Raw genomic sequence first — 17984 nt, forward strand, 5'->3', positions numbered from 1 at the left:
ACAGCCAATCACAGCCATCGCTGCCGTTCTACACCGTAAGTAATAAACTATCACTCTATATAGATAGTACATGCTCCTAATTAAATTGAAATAACACTTTTTAGTAACACCTTTTCTGACCCTTTATTTGTAAGCTGACTTTTAAACTCAAACGTTTTATTCAATAGTGGGTGTGAAAAGTCAGACCGACTGTAACGACGTTGTTACCCGAGCTGCAAAGGGGGCTGCAATGCCTGTGTTCGGCCACTATGTGGCGGTAGTGTTATGCACGGGCCGCTAGATTCACTTTCAAGACCTCAGAAGTCTCTTCTCCCGGTGTGAGTGGAAATGTAAAGAAATATGTTTTATTGTTTTTATTTGCATACCAGAAGAATTGTCAGATTTTATGATGAACCTTATTATTATTATTATTATTATTATTATTATTATTATTATTATTATTATTATTAGTACAGAACTATCACAATACACACTGTCCCGGTCATAACCCTTCTTTGCAAAAGCTTCAGTATGGTGAGATATTATTAAACTGATAGATATAGTAATAATAAGTTTTTAGCTGCAGCATTGTGTGAGTGAATGTCTGTGTTTCTAGGCGTTTGTATACTTTGCCGCAAGACTGGTAAAAGCTTCATAATAATAGATGTGTTTCCAGACAGTCCTCTGCAGCCGTTATCTTCCAGAATGCACAAAAAAAGCTGCCTTCTGCGACTGCGTCTTTCCTTAAAAAAAACAAACACCCACATCGATCCTTCGTTGCAATTTCTGATAACCCTTTGTTTCAACAGTTGCAGCTAACGCCAACAGCTAATACACCGATGTCTTGTATCACTCAGCTTCTTAACATAACATGATGTGCCTGCTATACTTCCTAATCGTTCCTAGACCACGCCCTGTAGAACCGTGCAGCACTCGAGTAAGCGCTGAAAGATACCCCAGCCTCCTCTGCTCTCCTCTCCTTTCCTCTCCTCTCCTCTCCTCTCCTCTCCTCTCCTCTCCTCTCCTCCCCTCTCCTCTCCTCTCCTCTCCTCTCCTCTGCTCTGCTCTCCTCTCCTCTCCTCTGCTCCCCTCTCCTTTCCTCTCCTCTCCTCTCCTTTCCTCTCCTCTCCTCCCCTCTCCTCTCCTTTCCTCTGCTCCCCTCTCCTCTCCTCTCCTCTCCTCTCCTCTCCTCTCCTCTCCTTTCCTCTCCTCTCCTCTCCTCTCCTCTCCTCTCCTCTCCTCTCCTCTCCTCTCCTTTCCTCTCCTCCCCTCTCCTCTCCTCTCCTCTCCTCTCCTCTGCTCTCCTCTCTTCTCTTCCCCTCTCCTCCCCTCTCTTCCCCTCTCCTCTCCTCTCCCTGGCTCTCACATGACGTCCCTTCTCAGCTTTGATTTCCTACATGAAGGCTCAGGTGATCAAAGCCTCTCTACACACTTCATTCGACACGCAGCTCAGAACAGAGTGTCCCACCGCTTTGAACTACAGGACATTCCCAGACAGAACTCGCCTGTATTTTTTTAATGGATAGAGAAAGGGGGTAGATTAAATATTAATGATCGCGATTTAGTGAAGGCATGGTGATGATAATGCAGAGGCAAACATGGGAGGCAATACATGGCAGAGGGGGGAAAAAAACACACACATGAAACATGCAGCTTGTGAAGGGTCTCTGCACTGACCACAATGAAGTGTCCAGCAAACATGTGACTGGAAGGGCTTAGCAAATGATTCCCATCTCAGGGACTCGAACGGGCAGCTCCCCTCTTCATCTGACAGCCCTAATGCTCTCCTTGGCCAGTAGCCTAATCATTGGCAGTAGTGTGGAGTAGTGGTTAGGGCTCTGGACTCTTGACCGGAGGGTCATGGGTTCAATCCCCGGTGGAGATACTGCTGCTGTACCCTTGAGCAAGGTACTTTACCTAGATTGCTCCAGTAAAAACCCAACTGTATAAATGGGTAATTGTATGTAAAAATAATGTGATATCTTGTAAGTCGCTCTGGATAAGGGCGTCTGCTAAGAAATAAATCATCATCATTGCCCATTAGTAACAGGATGAGGCTCTCAGCACTCCATTAGCAGCGCAAACTAGCAAGCATGATGTATATTTCATGTTCCACAGTACGACCCAGGGTGCTATTGTTTTACTATGGTCTATTTGCATTCCAGTTTGTTTATGTTATCTGGAACTTGCAGCGGCACACAGGCTCCCTTACCTATTGAAATCTGCAGGCTGAACAGCTACACTCATGCTACCGCTGCAAAATTGACATTAAAGGGATCCAATTTAAAAAAAAAAAATCTAACATGCAGCTAGTTGTTTATTGATAGTTATGTACTGTTAGCGGGTTGTTGTAACTTTTACAATAAAAAAAAGAATTACATTTTAGCGGGATTGTGTGTGTGTGTGTGTGTGTGTGTGTGAAAATATGTCAGTACAGTATACGTTTTCGTGAAATGTATGAATTTGCGAAATGATCCCTAAATTCATTGCGTTCCGTGTCCAGCAGGTGGCGACAATACTGTGCCGCTTCTACGATTACTTAAATACCAGCCTCCGCTTCCAACTTCTCAAAGCAGAGGAGCAAGAGGACCCGTCCGAACTACCTCGCTAGTATGATAATCAGCACCATAAACCACTGAGGATCTTATAAAATGCAAATGCCGAGCTTCAGCAAGGTAAAACGGGTTTAGCATGTCCGGCTTCGAGTTTACAAGAGCAGAGAAAAGCTGTTGGTCGTAGCTGATGCTGTTTACTTTGCAATGAAACTGTTGATTTGTTTATTTTCTGGCAGTAAAATGCTCTGTGCGCTCAATTGATTGTTGCAAGCGTCTAAAAACGATATAGTTTATTCCTTAAATTAATTTTAATGTAGTTGTGTTTTTGCAGAAAATACAGTTGCATGTTAGTTTAGTGGGGTTAATATAATTTATTTTTATTATTAGAGAGTTTGTTTGAAAGCATTGCGTTTTGTTTTTAAATTGTAATTTATAATCCTCGGTACTGAAATATCTAACTGCAGTATTTCAACCCGCCTCAGTGTATTATAAGTGTTAGCGAAAATGTTGAAAATGTTAATAAAAGCTATTGGTAATAAACCCTTACTCTCATCCGCGTGGTATACAAGCACAGAAAAACACAAAGCACAGCTTTCCAATCATGTGATTTTTAAAAGTGAATGTAAAGCGTTTCTCTTGTTCAGATGGAGCGAGTTATCGTAGCCATGCAAGACCCCGATGTCGGGATAAAGACCCGAAACCAGAGACTTGTGATCACGGTTATCCCGCACGCAATGACCGGTAAGACGCATTTGTGTGTTTGATCTCGCATCCCTACACCTGCTGCACAGACACCTGTGCTTCGCGTAGAGCAGGACTGAGTCCAGTTATCCTGACGCGCCTCCAGCCTGTCTCTGTTGCTTCTTGGCTTGTCATGTTTATGCACCATTACTGCCTTGCCCAAACTCACATCGATTTTGACTCTTTTCTTTCCAGGAAGTGATGTGGTCGACTGGCTGATGCAGAAGTTTAACATCAGCGAGGAAGGTAGGTGCAAAAGCAGGCAGTTTGTTACCTTCTCCAGATACCAGCAGCTCCTGTGAATATAAAAAAATCCTATTGCACAGTATACATAGTGCAACATGAATGTGTGTACCAGTCTGCATGTGGTGTTCAGCACCTAATTGCACAGTCAGGGCTCCCTCACATGAGCAGCGTTGATCTCCTGCTCAGGTGACGTTTGCTTGTCCTTGATCTGCTGTGTGGACTTCCCCCGGAAGAGGGTTTGGTTGTTGCTTGCCTCCTTTCGGTCCATGTTGTTCTTTGTCTGATCAGTCTGTTGAATTATTGATCTTATTTCTGTAGTGGCGCAATTGCTCTAGTCCATTAGACCAGACCCTGTTAAATAATGGATGGGGATCTGTACATCCTTAACGAGCCTCCTCATGTGATAAACACCACACTCACAAACAGACTCTCAGGTGTGTGGTTGGCCTGCATTGCGCGTAATCCTTCTCGTCTTGGGCTTTCTGATAACAATTAAACCTGTAGATTTTTCCCTGCGGAGCCGTTGTCGTGCAGATAATAAGAAGCGTTGCGATCTCTCCCACAAGAGCGTTGAGTTTTACTGGGAACGAAGCCCTCCCGAGACATGCAATGAACCAGCGGAGCAGCTATTGAAGCACAGGGCGTTTCAGGAGCAGCTGGTGATTCAGTGATCTGAAAAAACTAAAGGAGACCTTGTGCATACAATGCAGATGCACGTTTATAATGAATATGATAGCCATGAGCTAAATAAAGATCGGGGGGGGGGGGGGGCGGGGGGGGAGAATAGGGCAGCAGTGTGGAGTAGTGGTTAGGGCTCTGGACTCTTGACCGGAGGGTTGTGGGTTCAATCCCCAGTGAGGGACACTGCTGTTGTACCCTTGAGCAAGGTACTTTACCTAGATTGCTCCAGTAAAAACCCAACTGTATAAATGGGTAATTGTATGTAAAAATAATGTGATATCTGTATAATGTGAAATAATGTATAATGTGATATGTTGTGACAATTGTAAGTCGCCCTGGATAAGGGCGTCTGCTAAGAAATAAATAATAATAATAATAATAATAATAATAATAATAAATATTCCTGGTGATGGGGATATAGCAAACAAGAGTGTGTGTGTGCGTGTGTTTGTATACACACTCGCCATACTGGAATGAAAGCTTCAACAGCTTCCATGTCATTTGAATGTTTTCTGTTAGCGTTTCTTAATGTCAAACTTTAGAGTGTGAAGCTTCAGTAACATAATTGCAAACATCATAAAAAGAGGACAGAGCAGGGATGGAAATGAGACTCCCCTTGCATAGCATGCCTCCATGCCTGGTTTTACTATGAGTTTAGTGGGACGCACACCTGAGCTTGTTACCTGCACACTGTGTTTAATCAAGCTCATTTTAAAACTGAAATGGGGGGGGGGGATACTGCTATGCAATATGAGCCTTATTTCCATTCCTGCAGTTAAAAAAAGTCGAAAACAAAGTGACCGCGCTGCCGCCCTGTAAGTAGAAATCCTCTTCCTTTGCAGAGGCGCTGCACGTGGGGAACCTCATAGTGAAGTACGGCTACATCTACCCACTGAAGGAGCCCAAGAACCTGGTGCTCAAGCCTGACGAAACGCCCTACCGCTTTCAGGTAACCAGCTCTCTGCACGGCGCTGCGCGATTTACAAATGCAATGTAACACCGTTTGCTTTCATATAGCAGTGTTCATGCAGAGCATCCCAGAGTGCTTTACAGTACACACTCTAACCAAAAGGTCATTGGCCAATCAATCCAGCTCACAAACAAGCCAGCATTCCTGATAGGACTCGGGACGGAGTTCCACAGGCAGGGAGCAGAGCCGCTAAAGGCCCTCCTCGCCCCTCCGGATTTTAGACGAGTTCTAGGAACTACCAAAAGCCCAGCATTCGCTGATCTCGGGGTGGGACCACTAAAAGAAAGTCAAATTCAAAGATAAACGTTTCGACTGCTGTAGAAGTATCTTTCAGTCTATGAGGAAGAATGCAGGGGGCTGAAAGCCTGTTTGTTTGGTGTAAAATTTGTACTGGAGAACAAAAGGCTTTGAAAATAAGACTGTGAAAGCCTCAGTTAAAAATAAAAACAACCAGACATTCTGGCATTGTTGAATTGCTTAAAGGTGGCTGCTTGTGAGTTGCCAAAGTCGTAAACCGGCTCCTGTGATAGTGAGTACAGTGACACTCCTCTCTCTGTCTCCCTGACAGACTCCATACTTCTGGACTACAAACAAGTGGCCCTCCTCTGAGCTTGATTACGGTAAGAATGAGGGCTCAAGGGGAAAGTGCAGATTTTTCCTGTGGTGTACTTTTGTACGGGGACTGCGTTGGATTTTCTCTCCAGATTGTTTTTGGGCTTCCCCTGCTATTTGCTTTCATAACTGAAGTAAACACCAGTAACTCGATTGCAGGGGGCTGATTTAAAGGCAGGCGAGGGATGGGCAGGGCTCTGTGGAGCATGTACTGAAACGGTTGAAATGACAGCACATGCCAAATCTCCTAATCCTGCTCCACGGCTCTCTTCATTTTCTAGCGATTTATTTGACAAAGAAGAACATCCGCAAACAAGGGGATTTGATCGAGTATGAGAAGGTAAGCAGCCAAAGAGCAATGCTGTTACCTTTTATCAGGATGAAAAACTTTGTCAAACAGAACCGCGTTTTGGTGTGTTTTTTAAATCTGCTGGTGTGGACAATGCCCCTTCATTATAGCATCATTTTTTGACCGATCTAAATTCTATGATTCTGTCCAGCTGCATTACCGGTGCGGTCCAGTAAAAATGAACCCTTTCTCTGCCTCGTTGTTTAAACCTCTGTCCTTGTTCTGGTTTCGGTATTGGTGTCATTTCTGTCACTAGTTAATCTCCAGCTTGTGAAATGCACAGCAGATTGTGATGGGATTGTGGCAGATGGAACATGCCCTGTTTATAGCCTTAAACCGAGAGGTTAATGCACTTCCATTGATCAGCATCTCATTTTGACAATATGACTGCAGTTTTACATAGACCTGGGTTCTAGTGTTTCTCCATCCTTAACCTTGAGGAATAACATGTGCTCTTCTACTCCATCTTGGTATAACTCTATAGCCCTCTCTACTGTCAGCCTGCGTGTGTTCAGCTACCAAAGGAGTTTCTTTCACTGTTTCCAATTCCACTTATGTGTTGCACTGTGCATGCTAGGAGCCAGGCTTCAGGAATAGCACTGCTGGTGTGTTGGTCTCTTTCATATTGCTGGCTGTTTTGCACTCTCTGTTTCTCCCTCACAGCACAATTACAATCTGCTGCACAAGCGTATCAACCACACGTGGGACTTCGTGGTGATGCAAGCCAGAGAGCAGCTCAGGTAACAATGTGCATATTCCAAATATAATATTCTGTGAAGTCAGGAGTGTACAGTATTCCTTTAAGTAAAGCAGTTGATAGAAGGCAAAACTACAGGCTGTGCTGGTTCATCTGGGGGTGTCTGCGGTTGAGTTGCTGTGTTCTCTGGTTCGACTGTGGGAGTCTGCGGTTGAGTTGCTGTGTTCTCTGGTTCGACTGGGGGAGTCTGCGGTTGAGTTGCTGTGTTCTCTGGTTCGACTGTGGGAGTCTGCGGTTGAGTTGCTGTGTTCTCTGGTTCGACTGTGGGAGTCTGCGGTTGAGTTGCTGTGTTCTCTGGTTCGACTGTGGGAGTCTGCGGTTGAGTTGCTGTGTTCTCTGGTTCGACTGTGGGAGTCTGCGGTTGAGTTGCTGTGTTCTCTGGTTCGACTGTGGGAGTCTGCGGTTGAGTTGCTGTGTTCTCTGGTTCGACTGTGGGAGTCTGCGGTTGAGTTGCTGTGTTCTCTGGTTCGACTGTGGGAGTCTGCGGTTGAGTTGCTGTGTTCTCTGGTTCGACTGTGGGAGTCTGCGGTTGAGTTGCTGTGTTCTCTGGTTCGACTGTGGGAGTCTGCGGTTGAGTTGCTGTGTTCTCTGGTTCGACTGTGGGAGTCTGCGGTTGAGTTGCTGTGTTCTCTGGTTCGACTGTGGGAGTCTGCGGTTGAGTTGCTGTGTTCTCTGGTTCGACTGGGGGAGTCTGCGGTTGAGTTGCTGTGTTCTCTGGTTCGACTGGGGGAGTCTGCGGTTGAGTTGCTGTGTTCTCTGGTTCGACTGTGGGAGTCTGCGGTTGAGTTGCTGTGTTCTCTGGTTCGACTGTGGGAGTCTGCGGTTGAGTTGCTGTGTTCTCTGGTTCGACTGTGGGAGTCTGCGGTTGAGTTGCTGTGTTCTCTGGTTCGACTGTGGGAGTCTGCGGTTGAGTTGCTGTGTTCTCTGGTTCGACTGTGGGAGTCTGCGGTTGAGTTGCTGTGTTCTCTGGTTCGACTGTGGGAGTCTGCGGTTGAGTTGCTGTGTTCTCTGGTTCGACTGTGGGAGTCTGCGGTTGAGTTGCTGTGTTCTCTGGTTCGACTGTGGGAGTCTGCGGTTGAGTTGCTGTGTTCTCTGGTTCGACTGTGGGAGTCTGCGGTTGAGTTGCTGTGTTCTCTGGTTCGACTGTGGGAGTCTGCGGTTGAGTTGCTGTGTTCTCTGGTTCGACTGTGGGAGTCTGCGGTTGAGTTGCTGTGTTCTCTGGTTCGACTGTGGGAGTCTGCGGTTGAGTTGCTGTGTTCTCTCTGCTCACTGACAGGGCGGCGAAGCAGAGGAGGAAAGCTGATCGAATTGTGCTGGACTGCCAGGAACAGGCCTACTGGCTTGTCAACAGACCTCCGGTAAGTTACCTCCTGAGTTGTGGATGTCCGTGCAATGATGAGCCTTTGGTACTTTAGTATGGTAATGTTTAACAGTGCCTTGCAGGTTTGATTGTAAAAGCACCCTCTTTGCATCATTGCTTTAAATCACACTGACAGACCTACAGAATTCGTTTTAACATTTGGAAATGGAGAGAGAGAGGCCTTTGGTCACCCACTACCCGAGTGTCAGCAGACAGACTGTCTGGGGTCTGGGGTCTGGGCCTGTCCTGTCAAACTTAAAAGGTAAACTTTTAAGGGTAATGCGCACCAGGTTTCTCCTTCTGTTTCAACGCGGTCATAAAATATTCAGATACCAAGAAAGCCAAAAAATAAATAAAAAATCCCTCTTGGGAATAAACCACTGGGAACAGTGAAGGTCAAAAAAGCAGAATGTTGCGCTCTTCATAAATAATCCAGGATCTCCTGAATAATATAAAAGACAAAGAAAGAAACAGCTGTGCGGTGCTGAGACAGGAGGAAGCATTGAAACTGGACACGCACAAATACCTTCTCCAGAAACGGCGGTCAGGGGGTAACTCTTCACACTCTCAGTCACCGAGACAGTCGGAAGTTGAAACCCTTTTAAAAGCATCGCACACCTGACTGTCAGAAAAGCACGCAGTTGTCATTTTTTTTATGGTCTGTGCTCTTCATGTGAACCCTATAAAGGAATGTGAATAACAGGCACAGATATATAAAGACCATAATATATTGTACAGATTGCTTCTGCCGGGGGAGCTGCATGCACTCAGCTGTTCTGTAAAGTGCTGCGCAATCCACACGCTAGGCTAGGCAAACTCGTTTAAAAGAAGCTTTTATCCCGGAGCTCATTGCAGACGAAGCTTCAGCTTTTATTGATCCCTGGAAAAGAAAGTATCCATAATTCCAGATGCATTTGTGCTATTTTTGCCTCTGGGACATATCTAATATAGATATATGTATATCCTAATGTACATGTACACCGGTGTGTGTTCAAATCCTTTACTAAGAGGACTGCAGTTCATGAAGCTTGTTATAATTTAAGGGTAAAGTGTGCCTCACACAGGCACGTGATAAATTGAATTTCAATTGAACAGCGTTGGTCTCTACCTAATAGACTGGCTAGAATGACTGGCATTATAATCCATGTTGACATGTAACTCTGTGTCACGCGTGCAGCACAAGGGCAGCTACAGTTCAAAGGGAGAGCCGCTGGGAGAAGTGAAGAGCGATGCTCACATGTAACGCTGCGCAGTTCCAGATTGGTATCAGTCTCTTTCTGTGTAAACTCATTTTCGGGTGAATCAGTCTGGGCAAGGCAGTGAATGGAGTTGCCCAGTTGTATAGCTTGGTTTGAACGAAGCTGAACAGCAGCTCGTTCTAACGGCTGCCGTTTTCTTTTTTTCCAGCCAGGCACTTTCGACATCTTGGAGCACGGCCCTGAGCGAGGGAACTGTCTGCACTCCCGAGTCCAGCTGGTAGTTTGAACTTTTAGAGGCTCTTAAATTCAGAGTCCTGTGGCTGACTCTTAAATGTAGCATCTGATGTCTGTTCACAGTGCGTGGCAAAATGGTACTCTAGAAAACGCTGAAAACAAAAGCTTCTGTGTGGTTTTGCAAACCCATAGCTTTAAATTGTTTTGACAATACTGTTTTCAGACAACATGGGTTTTTTGTTTTTTTTAAAAATATGTTTTAAATGTGATGTAATGCAAACATTGCTTCCTGACTTCCCACAGCTACGCCAAAAAAAAAATCACTGCTTTGGTATGTTGCTGTTAAAAAAAATCAAATAGAGTAATATAGTGTGGATCATTACAAATAACAACAAAACTGCTGTAAAGTTAATTGCAGCATAGGTTACAAATACATTTATGCTTTCATTGAAAAAAAACTAACCTTACCCTTTTTACTTTTTACTTTGTGCATCTCATTCTCAAAGTAAGTATTGCTACTGGTTTTAAATTCCATCCATAAGGTGCTGCGCTCTGTGTGTGTTTGTACGCTCTATACAGGATATCACAGTTTATGATTCTGTTCAATTTTATGGTATTACTGAATAGCACACAGTGACATCTGCTGGTTTACTGCAGTTGTTGCAACAAGCAAGGCAGTGTTTAATTGAGAATACACTGTGAATAATTGGTGATTAAATGGCATTACATTCATTTAAAATTATAAAATTGTATTTTTTTTTTTTTTAAACCCAGAAAAGAACAGCGAACACTACAAAAAACAGGTAAGAGCCAAGATGCATGATGGGAGCAGCCCTGTATCATGACAACATAAGAAACGTTACGAGCGAGAGGAGGCCGTTCAGCCCATCCGTGCTTGTCCGGTTCCTAGCAGCTGATTGATCTCATTGATCGGGTCTCGAAGGACCCTAATGATTCTGCAGCACTGACAGGGATAGGTAACCCACTCTGTACCCTCGCCACTCTCTGTGTGAAGAAGTGTCTTGAGATAACTGACCACATGGGCAGGAACAGAGCAGCAGAGAGGTGCTTTATGCTGGCTGAGGTCAGGAAAGGCAGCTGTCCACGTTTTTATCTTGAGATATTGGTACATACCGTACTGCATCTTCAAAGCAAATCCTTTGCTGTGTCCTGACGACCCCAAACACACACACAGGTCCATTATGGACCTGGAGCTGACTACTGCATTTGAACAATTCATTCAGCGAGGTTTATCATATAATGGCATCCGTTTCAAATAAATGTGGCAGTAGAGCACAGTCTGACCCAGATGGTTCTGTGCGCAATAAAAAGCTGTCCTCCTTGCTGCGTGCTCCGGCTTGTGTTTTTTCGGAGTAGTAGATTGACGTCTCCTAACTCGTCTCTCCTGGTTTTCTTTTTTGATTTGCCGTGCCTGGGGGGGATCCAGATTGAACTCACGAAGAAAGCCTTGATTCGGACGCGGGTCAAGTCTTCCATCTGCCTGGAGGGGTGAGCAGAACCTGCTTCCGCTCATCCCCTTGCTTCCTGGGACCCTGGCTTCTTCACTTCATGCCTTTGAAAGTGGGCTTAGATATCAGTTTACAGTGGTCTGTGTCGCTGCCCATTAGTCAGAATGCTTTTGCTTTTTCCATTCCAAAGAGCAAGCCTTTTTATTTGATCACTTTTTAGTCAGAGCTAATGCCTGGGATAGTCTGTGTGTGTCTGATCTTTGTTTGCTCACAGAGAGGGTCTTTAAGAAACCGCTGAAGCATTTTAATATCCCAGCAAATAGATTGCCGTTGATTTCAGGATAGAGGGAGAATAATAGTTGCAGCCTTAAAAAGACCCCTGTGCTAGTTTAGCTGTAGGACAACAGACCATTCCATCCCTTTTTACTGAACAGTTCTTTTTAATACACCTCTCTGCTGCCCATCCCAATGTGTGTGCTTTGTGGTCTGTCAGGGTTATGAAGTTCACTGAACAGTATCAATCCCATGATCCCATCATGGCAGGATGCCTTCCCAGCAACCCGTGGATAACTGATGACATCATGTACTGGTCCATGAACGCCAGCGAGTGAGTATCCCCTCCGAGTGACCTGGCTGAGCTTGCACTGGTACAGAACACCCTGCAACTCGCTGTCCATGCAGCCTGTGCACTACTCAAAAGTCTACAAAGAAGCGCAACCCTGCTTCTGAAATTCTAGTATCATTACTTGAATAGCATCGCGCTACTAATATTAATACTGTAACTGCTAACTGCAGTTTAATATCTGTATTGTACAGTAACTGCATCAACGCACATTGAGACACGGAGACACCCTTATAAAAGTGTTGCATGCTATTCTTCCAGTTTTATCATGCATTTACAATAGCTGACCCTTGTTTGTCATGTTTATTAATGTCATTTACCATACCTTGCTATTCTTTACAATGCTTGCCTATGCTTTATTACACTTTGCTATGCTTTTTACTGCAGGAAGCTTTTATAAGGGCAGGTTTGGTTTGCTTGGTTCTAGTTTCATTCAATGAACAGGTTTCTCTTTTCAATGCAAATGAAATACAGAAGCTCTTTGAGAGTGTGCCCCTTGCTCTCCTGTGTTGTGTGATCTTGTAAAACCCGATCCCTTTCCCCTCTCCTCCCCTCAGGGTGGTGACCCCAACCAAGCTGAGGGTGGAGCGCTGGAGCTTCTCCTTCACGGAGCTGCTCAACGACCCGCTGGGACGCAAAGAGTTCATGCAGTTCCTGGAGAAAGAGTTCAGTGGTAAGCAGACCATTTGGCTTTTACTGAAGGTTGGGTTTCCAATGGAAATCGAACTGTAACATCTTTCAGTCCTTTACATTACTTGGTCCTAGTTTGGTAATACTAATAGTTTTTTGTGATCCTTTTTCCATTTTTTTTTAAAAAAGGTCCAAATTGCACTTTTGAGTTTTTTTGTTTTGTTTTTACCTGGGAGGATTCTTTCCGTGAGATGCTGATTTTGAAGAAAAAAAATGTTTGTTTTGTTCATCAGCTGAGAACTTGTGCTTCTGGGAGGCGTGTGAAGACCTGAGACACGGAGAGCATTCAAAGATAGCGCAGAAGGTGGAAGAGGTGTACCAGTGAGCATCCACAGCAAGCCAATGGCAGTACAGTTAATCAGTGGTTTCATTTGCTGTAACCCTTTTGTAAAGTGAAAAGAAGCTCACCTGTTTCGCATTCTGCTCCCCAGACAGTTTCTCGTACCCGGGGCCAGCAAGTGGGTGAACATCGACAGCAAGACGATGGAGAAGACGCTGGAGGGGATCAAATCGCCACACCGCTATGTCCTCGATGACGCACAGATGCACATCTACTTCCTGATCAAAAAGGTGAGCTCACGAGACCTGTTGCATGCTGTACAACACAGGGGAACACGGTCAGAATCGCACATACTCTTTATTTATATATGATCTGAGCACACTCTTAAACTCAGGGGTGATGTTTAAGGAGGACGAAGGTCTTTTAAACTCCTGTAAGTGGTTTTGTTCGTGCACTGGGCGTGCGATTAGACAACTTTTTAATAATCATGAAAATCATACAGACTAATTTGAAGTTTTAATCCCAAGTAAAAGGCAATCTGGGCGATCCAGTGCCTTTACAGGTTTCACAACATTAATACTTCAATACTGTAGTACAAATATGGTTATCATATGCTTAGCCCTTGGGCTATAAAATGCAAAAAGCTAGAGCACCCACAGCTACGTCCTGTAACGTTCAATATATCACTGTCTTAAAACAGACACAATTTTTATAACTTATAGCAGTGTATCCAATATGAAAGAGATATACATTAAGATATGCTTACCTTTCAGTATATGGAAGTGTAGTGTAGGATATATGAAATAAAAACTGCCTTCAAAAGGCAGAGACTAACTTCGGACCAAATAGCAGTCCGTTTTTCAGAGACCCTCGCAGCATGGACCACGTAAGCTTGCAAGATCAAGTTCAATGGTATTGAACGGGGTCTTGCTTTGGGCTTATATAGGATTTTCCTTCCATTAAGAATACATCAGGAGATCCAATTAAATCTGATCATCAACCTGCCTTGACAGTTCTTATCTTTTGAGTTAATTGTATATTCTAGAAGGATCCAGTCAAGTATTTTTTTTCAGTGTTGATTAATATGAGACACTATCGTAAGCATTTTCTAATACTCATTATTTTAAACCAATCTTTAGCTTAATTCAGCAAACCGTCTTACACTCATTTTTAATTAAGCACCTGCTTAGCAGCAAATGCAACCTTGAATATTAAAACTTAGCACTGCTCATACATTTACTTAATGTTATTATATCAGGTTTCTTATTTATTTAAATATTTTTGTATTTTCTTACTTTAATCAAACCTAGTTCGATTGCTTCTGGCATATCAACTCTGTTCAATAGACTTTGTCATTCTGCTCTCGCTGGATCAGAATGTTTTAAATCTAATTAAAAAAGATGCTTTTGCCTGATAAGGGAGGTTTGAAACTTTCAGCAGGTCGGCCTGACCTTTTGATACCAGGAGCTCTCTCTTTCAGACCTCGCACAGACTTATTCAAAAGGATATGAAATACAGAATCCCACAATATTACTATTAACAATGTATTTCATTCTATAGCATCCAACCCATATCTAATAAGTCAGCTTGTTCCCAGCAAGACTCGAATTCTCCTCCTGGCTCAGCTTGAAGTGGCTCAGTGAACATCACAACAGGCCTTACACAGACCTGCTAAGAATATTTTCTACTGGTTTTATATTCTTTACAACACATTACAGTCATTACAATATTTGTTGCAGTTTCACAAATGTTCAACTGTGTGTGACAACACTTATAAGAGTTTACCACAGGAGAAGCACAGCAAAGTGTAATAAAGCATGGTAAAGCACAGGTAAGCATTGTAAAGACCAGCGAGGTATGATGAAGCATATTCATAAACATGGCAAACGATGGTAAAACACAGATTTTTTTTCCCTGGTTTTCAGGACTCCTATCCGAGGTACATGAAGTCCCAGATGTACAAGAGCTTGCTAGCCAGAGCCATCGTGCCGCAGGAAACCAAGAAAGGGTATTAATCATTTTCATTTCTGTCTGTTTGTCGGGTCCTTAGGCAGCAGAATTCTAGGATCCAGATCTCAATACTCCTCATTGGTGCTTTTTTTTCATATTGGAAAAATAATATATATATATTCACAGCAGCAGATCCTTGTTTGCATAGCAGTGTCCTCACCTCTCTCTCTCTCTCTCTCTCTCTCTCTCTCTCTCTCTCAGCGTGTTTCCCTTCATGAGAAGGCAGCGTCACTCCAGCCCGAGTCCCGTCCTTCTGACTCAGCCCGGAGAGGATGCTGGGAAAAGCAAACCCGCCACGATGACCATGCCCGGAACTGTCTCCCAGGTGGAGGAATAAAACAAAGCCGGCGCTCCGCACTCGCTGCTGCCCTCCTTCTCCTGAGCGAGAGCTCTCCCGTCTTCCAGGTGCTGTGCTGTTCCCACCACCAGCGCCTCACTGCAGCTGTGTGTGTGTGTATCTGGACCAGCGGGGTGGTAGGACCCTGATCAATAAGATGAATGTGTCAGTGTGCCCCCCCACAAAACTATATGCTGCACTCCTGCTATGAAACGCATTTTAAAACGTGAAATTTAAACGAGTGTTACCTCAACGATCAGGTACCATGAAGGGGAAAGACAGCCCAGAATTAGAACCTATTACCTGCCTCCCAGTATTTCAGGGGACCCGCTGTCAGGGGACACACCCTAGAGAAGCGAGGGGAGGCAGGTGGAGTGTCTGTGAGTTTGTGAGACAGAGCAGCTGGGAGGGAGAGACAATGGCAGCAGCAACACACAGCTCCATGTATATTCCTGGGAATGTTACTAATTCTCCCCACACTGTTTCAGCTTCTGAGTAATAAATGACCTTCAACTGATGAACTGAGTGCTTTCATTTTACACACACACAACACAACGCAGAGTATTCCACGATTTATAATATTCAGTTCCAATTACCATCTCAGTTATTATACTGAATATACCATGTAGAATATTCAACCACGCTGATACGGGGGTGTAGTGAAATAGTGTGATTGATTTCTTTTTTTTGGCATTAATCTTAAAATGTTGTAAAACTGATACTGCAAATATGTAATATGCAGTGCAAATAATGTCTCAATATCATACCGGGATAGAGTATTCAGCAGACTCTTCATTGCTCAATTTATATTATTATTTCTTAGCAGACACCCTTAGCCAGGGAGACTTGGAGTTCTTACAAAATATCACAATACAAAGTCTGCAAAATATGTCCAGGTTACAAAATAAACCAGTTAAAAAATGGCAGCATCTTCACCCGGTCTGCCTTATTCCCACTACCTCTGGTTCAGTCCCATGATACCCAGTGGCGACGCAAAGCCTGACTTCAATGGAATTAGCGATTCATTGGCACACCCCTTTCATTCAGCCCTGGCAAGATGCTGAGTGCCTCTCTATCCCAGGATGCTCCCCACCTCAGCCTACCCTTCTCCCAGCTTCAACACCCCAAACAGGGTCTCTATCTGCTCTTCGGCTCCCTTCTCTCTGCCTGGCCTTAGCTAGAGCACGAGCGCAGCCCTGGCATGCCCAGGACCCTGCAGTAAGCCCAGTCCTGCCCTGTGTGTGTTGTGTGTACCATTCATTTGTTAAGATTCTTGACTGCAACATTGCATGGCATATCTGCAGCTTCATTAGATGCCTGTGCTTCCATGTGACTCAGTGGGTTACAGACCTAGGGTTATACTGATGCGAGGACACACGAGTTTGGTCTCTTTGGTTTGAAATCTGGTAAGTGCTCTTTTGAAGTTTGCATCCAACCTGGAGACATTGTTTTGAAAGGGCTGTCAGCACACTGTTCCTCTGTAAGACCTCGGTGATCTCTGCTGGTGTTGTATAATTAGTGTCTACGGTGCAGTATCTCCACTGACTGGCAGACCCTTTCCCACGCCTCTGAACCGTGAGCAGGGTTCCATCCAATCCGCGTGGGGTGAGACGCCTCTTAGGAACGGCAGGTGGACATCAGTAAGAGGCATTGCTGTGTTCCATACAGCAAGGAACAGGATGATGCAAAGATTCCATTCCGAGTGCATTCTCATGTTTCCACGGCATTCTACTGCAGGGGGAAATGCTGACCTGGCTGAGTGATTCAGTCTCAGTTCTCTCTACAGTGATGGCTTTTGTTTTCTTGCAATAAAGGAAAGCACTTGACTTTACATGCATGTTCTAAATTAAGGTTGTGAGATAATATTCCATCACATAAAAATCATATAGGGGGTCTGGAGGATTTCTTGATCTTGGTATATTTAAAAATAAATTTAAATTATCCAAGTGTTTTGAACTCTCCCTTATAAAATATGAAGTGTTATCATTTTAAATAATGCAGCACACCATTTAAACAGGTGCGCGTGTTTGAATACGGCCTGATGGGGGTTTGTTTTTGATTTGATTCTGAAATATTAACGTGGAGGGCGCAGGGGGCGCTATGCTGTGTTTTTCTCGTTTGTGGCTGCATGCCTGGGCAGAATGGCTTAACATCTTAAAAGCAGAGCTGCTGTTAAATTCATCTAAGATATAAGACCACGAGGTCAGCTATAAATGAGAGAGGGCCATTCGTCCCTTTAATTAGAGCAATGATACAATTATACCTTTTCATTTACGAGCGGAAAGCACAGTCTAGTAAGCCATGGTATGAACAGGACTTTCAACTGGTAGACTGGATTGTTGATCTTGGGCGTTTAGTGTCTCAGATGCACCCTTAACTTGTAAGCATGGTTTTATCAGTCCATTATTTTATAAAATATGTTCTATTGGCTGGCTGTCTGCAGGTGGCTATGCAAAGAGCGACATCTAGTGGCAGAATAAAACATTGCTGGAGATCTCCATCACAGGTTAGGCTACTTTCTCAATTCCACCACACACCATACATAAAACAAAGCATATTGACTTTGCCTGGATAATCTAAACCACGTAATGAAGAATCACCCCAGCATTCCAATACCAGTTTCATTAACACAGCATCCTTCATGTAGAACCATCCCAGGGCGCTTTACAAAACATGATAACACACTAAAGAGAACGCTACACTACACGCTAGTGAATTCGGAAAACAAACAAAATCACTCACTCACTCACTAAGCAAGCAAACTTGGTCTGAAAATCAATTCGGACTTTTTGTAACTAAATACGTGTTTTTTAACAGTTCGGCGCTGATTAGTTCAATAAAAAGATTGTTTTAAGCGCGTGTGATTTCACTGCGTCGAATCTGTCGGCTCAGT

General features: G+C 44.1%; 1 protein-coding gene across 1 annotated transcript; it reads left to right on the forward strand.

Annotated features, from left to right (window-relative positions):
• Positions 1-17: 17 nt before the first annotated feature.
• LOC117973639 (regulator of G-protein signaling 11-like) lies at positions 18-15599 on the forward strand. The gene is made up of 18 exons (XM_034926595.2): positions 18-35; positions 2486-2654; positions 3179-3275; positions 3471-3521; positions 5045-5151; positions 5741-5792; positions 6066-6124; positions 6797-6873; positions 8167-8248; positions 9658-9726; positions 10463-10486; positions 11131-11192; positions 11646-11759; positions 12332-12447; positions 12698-12785; positions 12896-13034; positions 14670-14752; positions 14956-15599. The coding sequence occupies exons 2-18, from the start codon at positions 2631-2633 to the stop codon at positions 15089-15091; spliced, it is 1380 nt and encodes a 459-aa protein (XP_034782486.2). The 5' UTR covers positions 18-35; positions 2486-2630; the 3' UTR covers positions 15092-15599.
• The last annotated feature ends 2385 nt before the right edge of the window (positions 15600-17984 follow it).

Source organism: Acipenser ruthenus, chromosome 22 (assembly GCF_902713425.1).
Source record: "Acipenser ruthenus chromosome 22, fAciRut3.2 maternal haplotype, whole genome shotgun sequence".
Lineage (NCBI taxonomy): Eukaryota > Metazoa > Chordata > Actinopteri > Acipenseriformes > Acipenseridae > Acipenser > Acipenser ruthenus.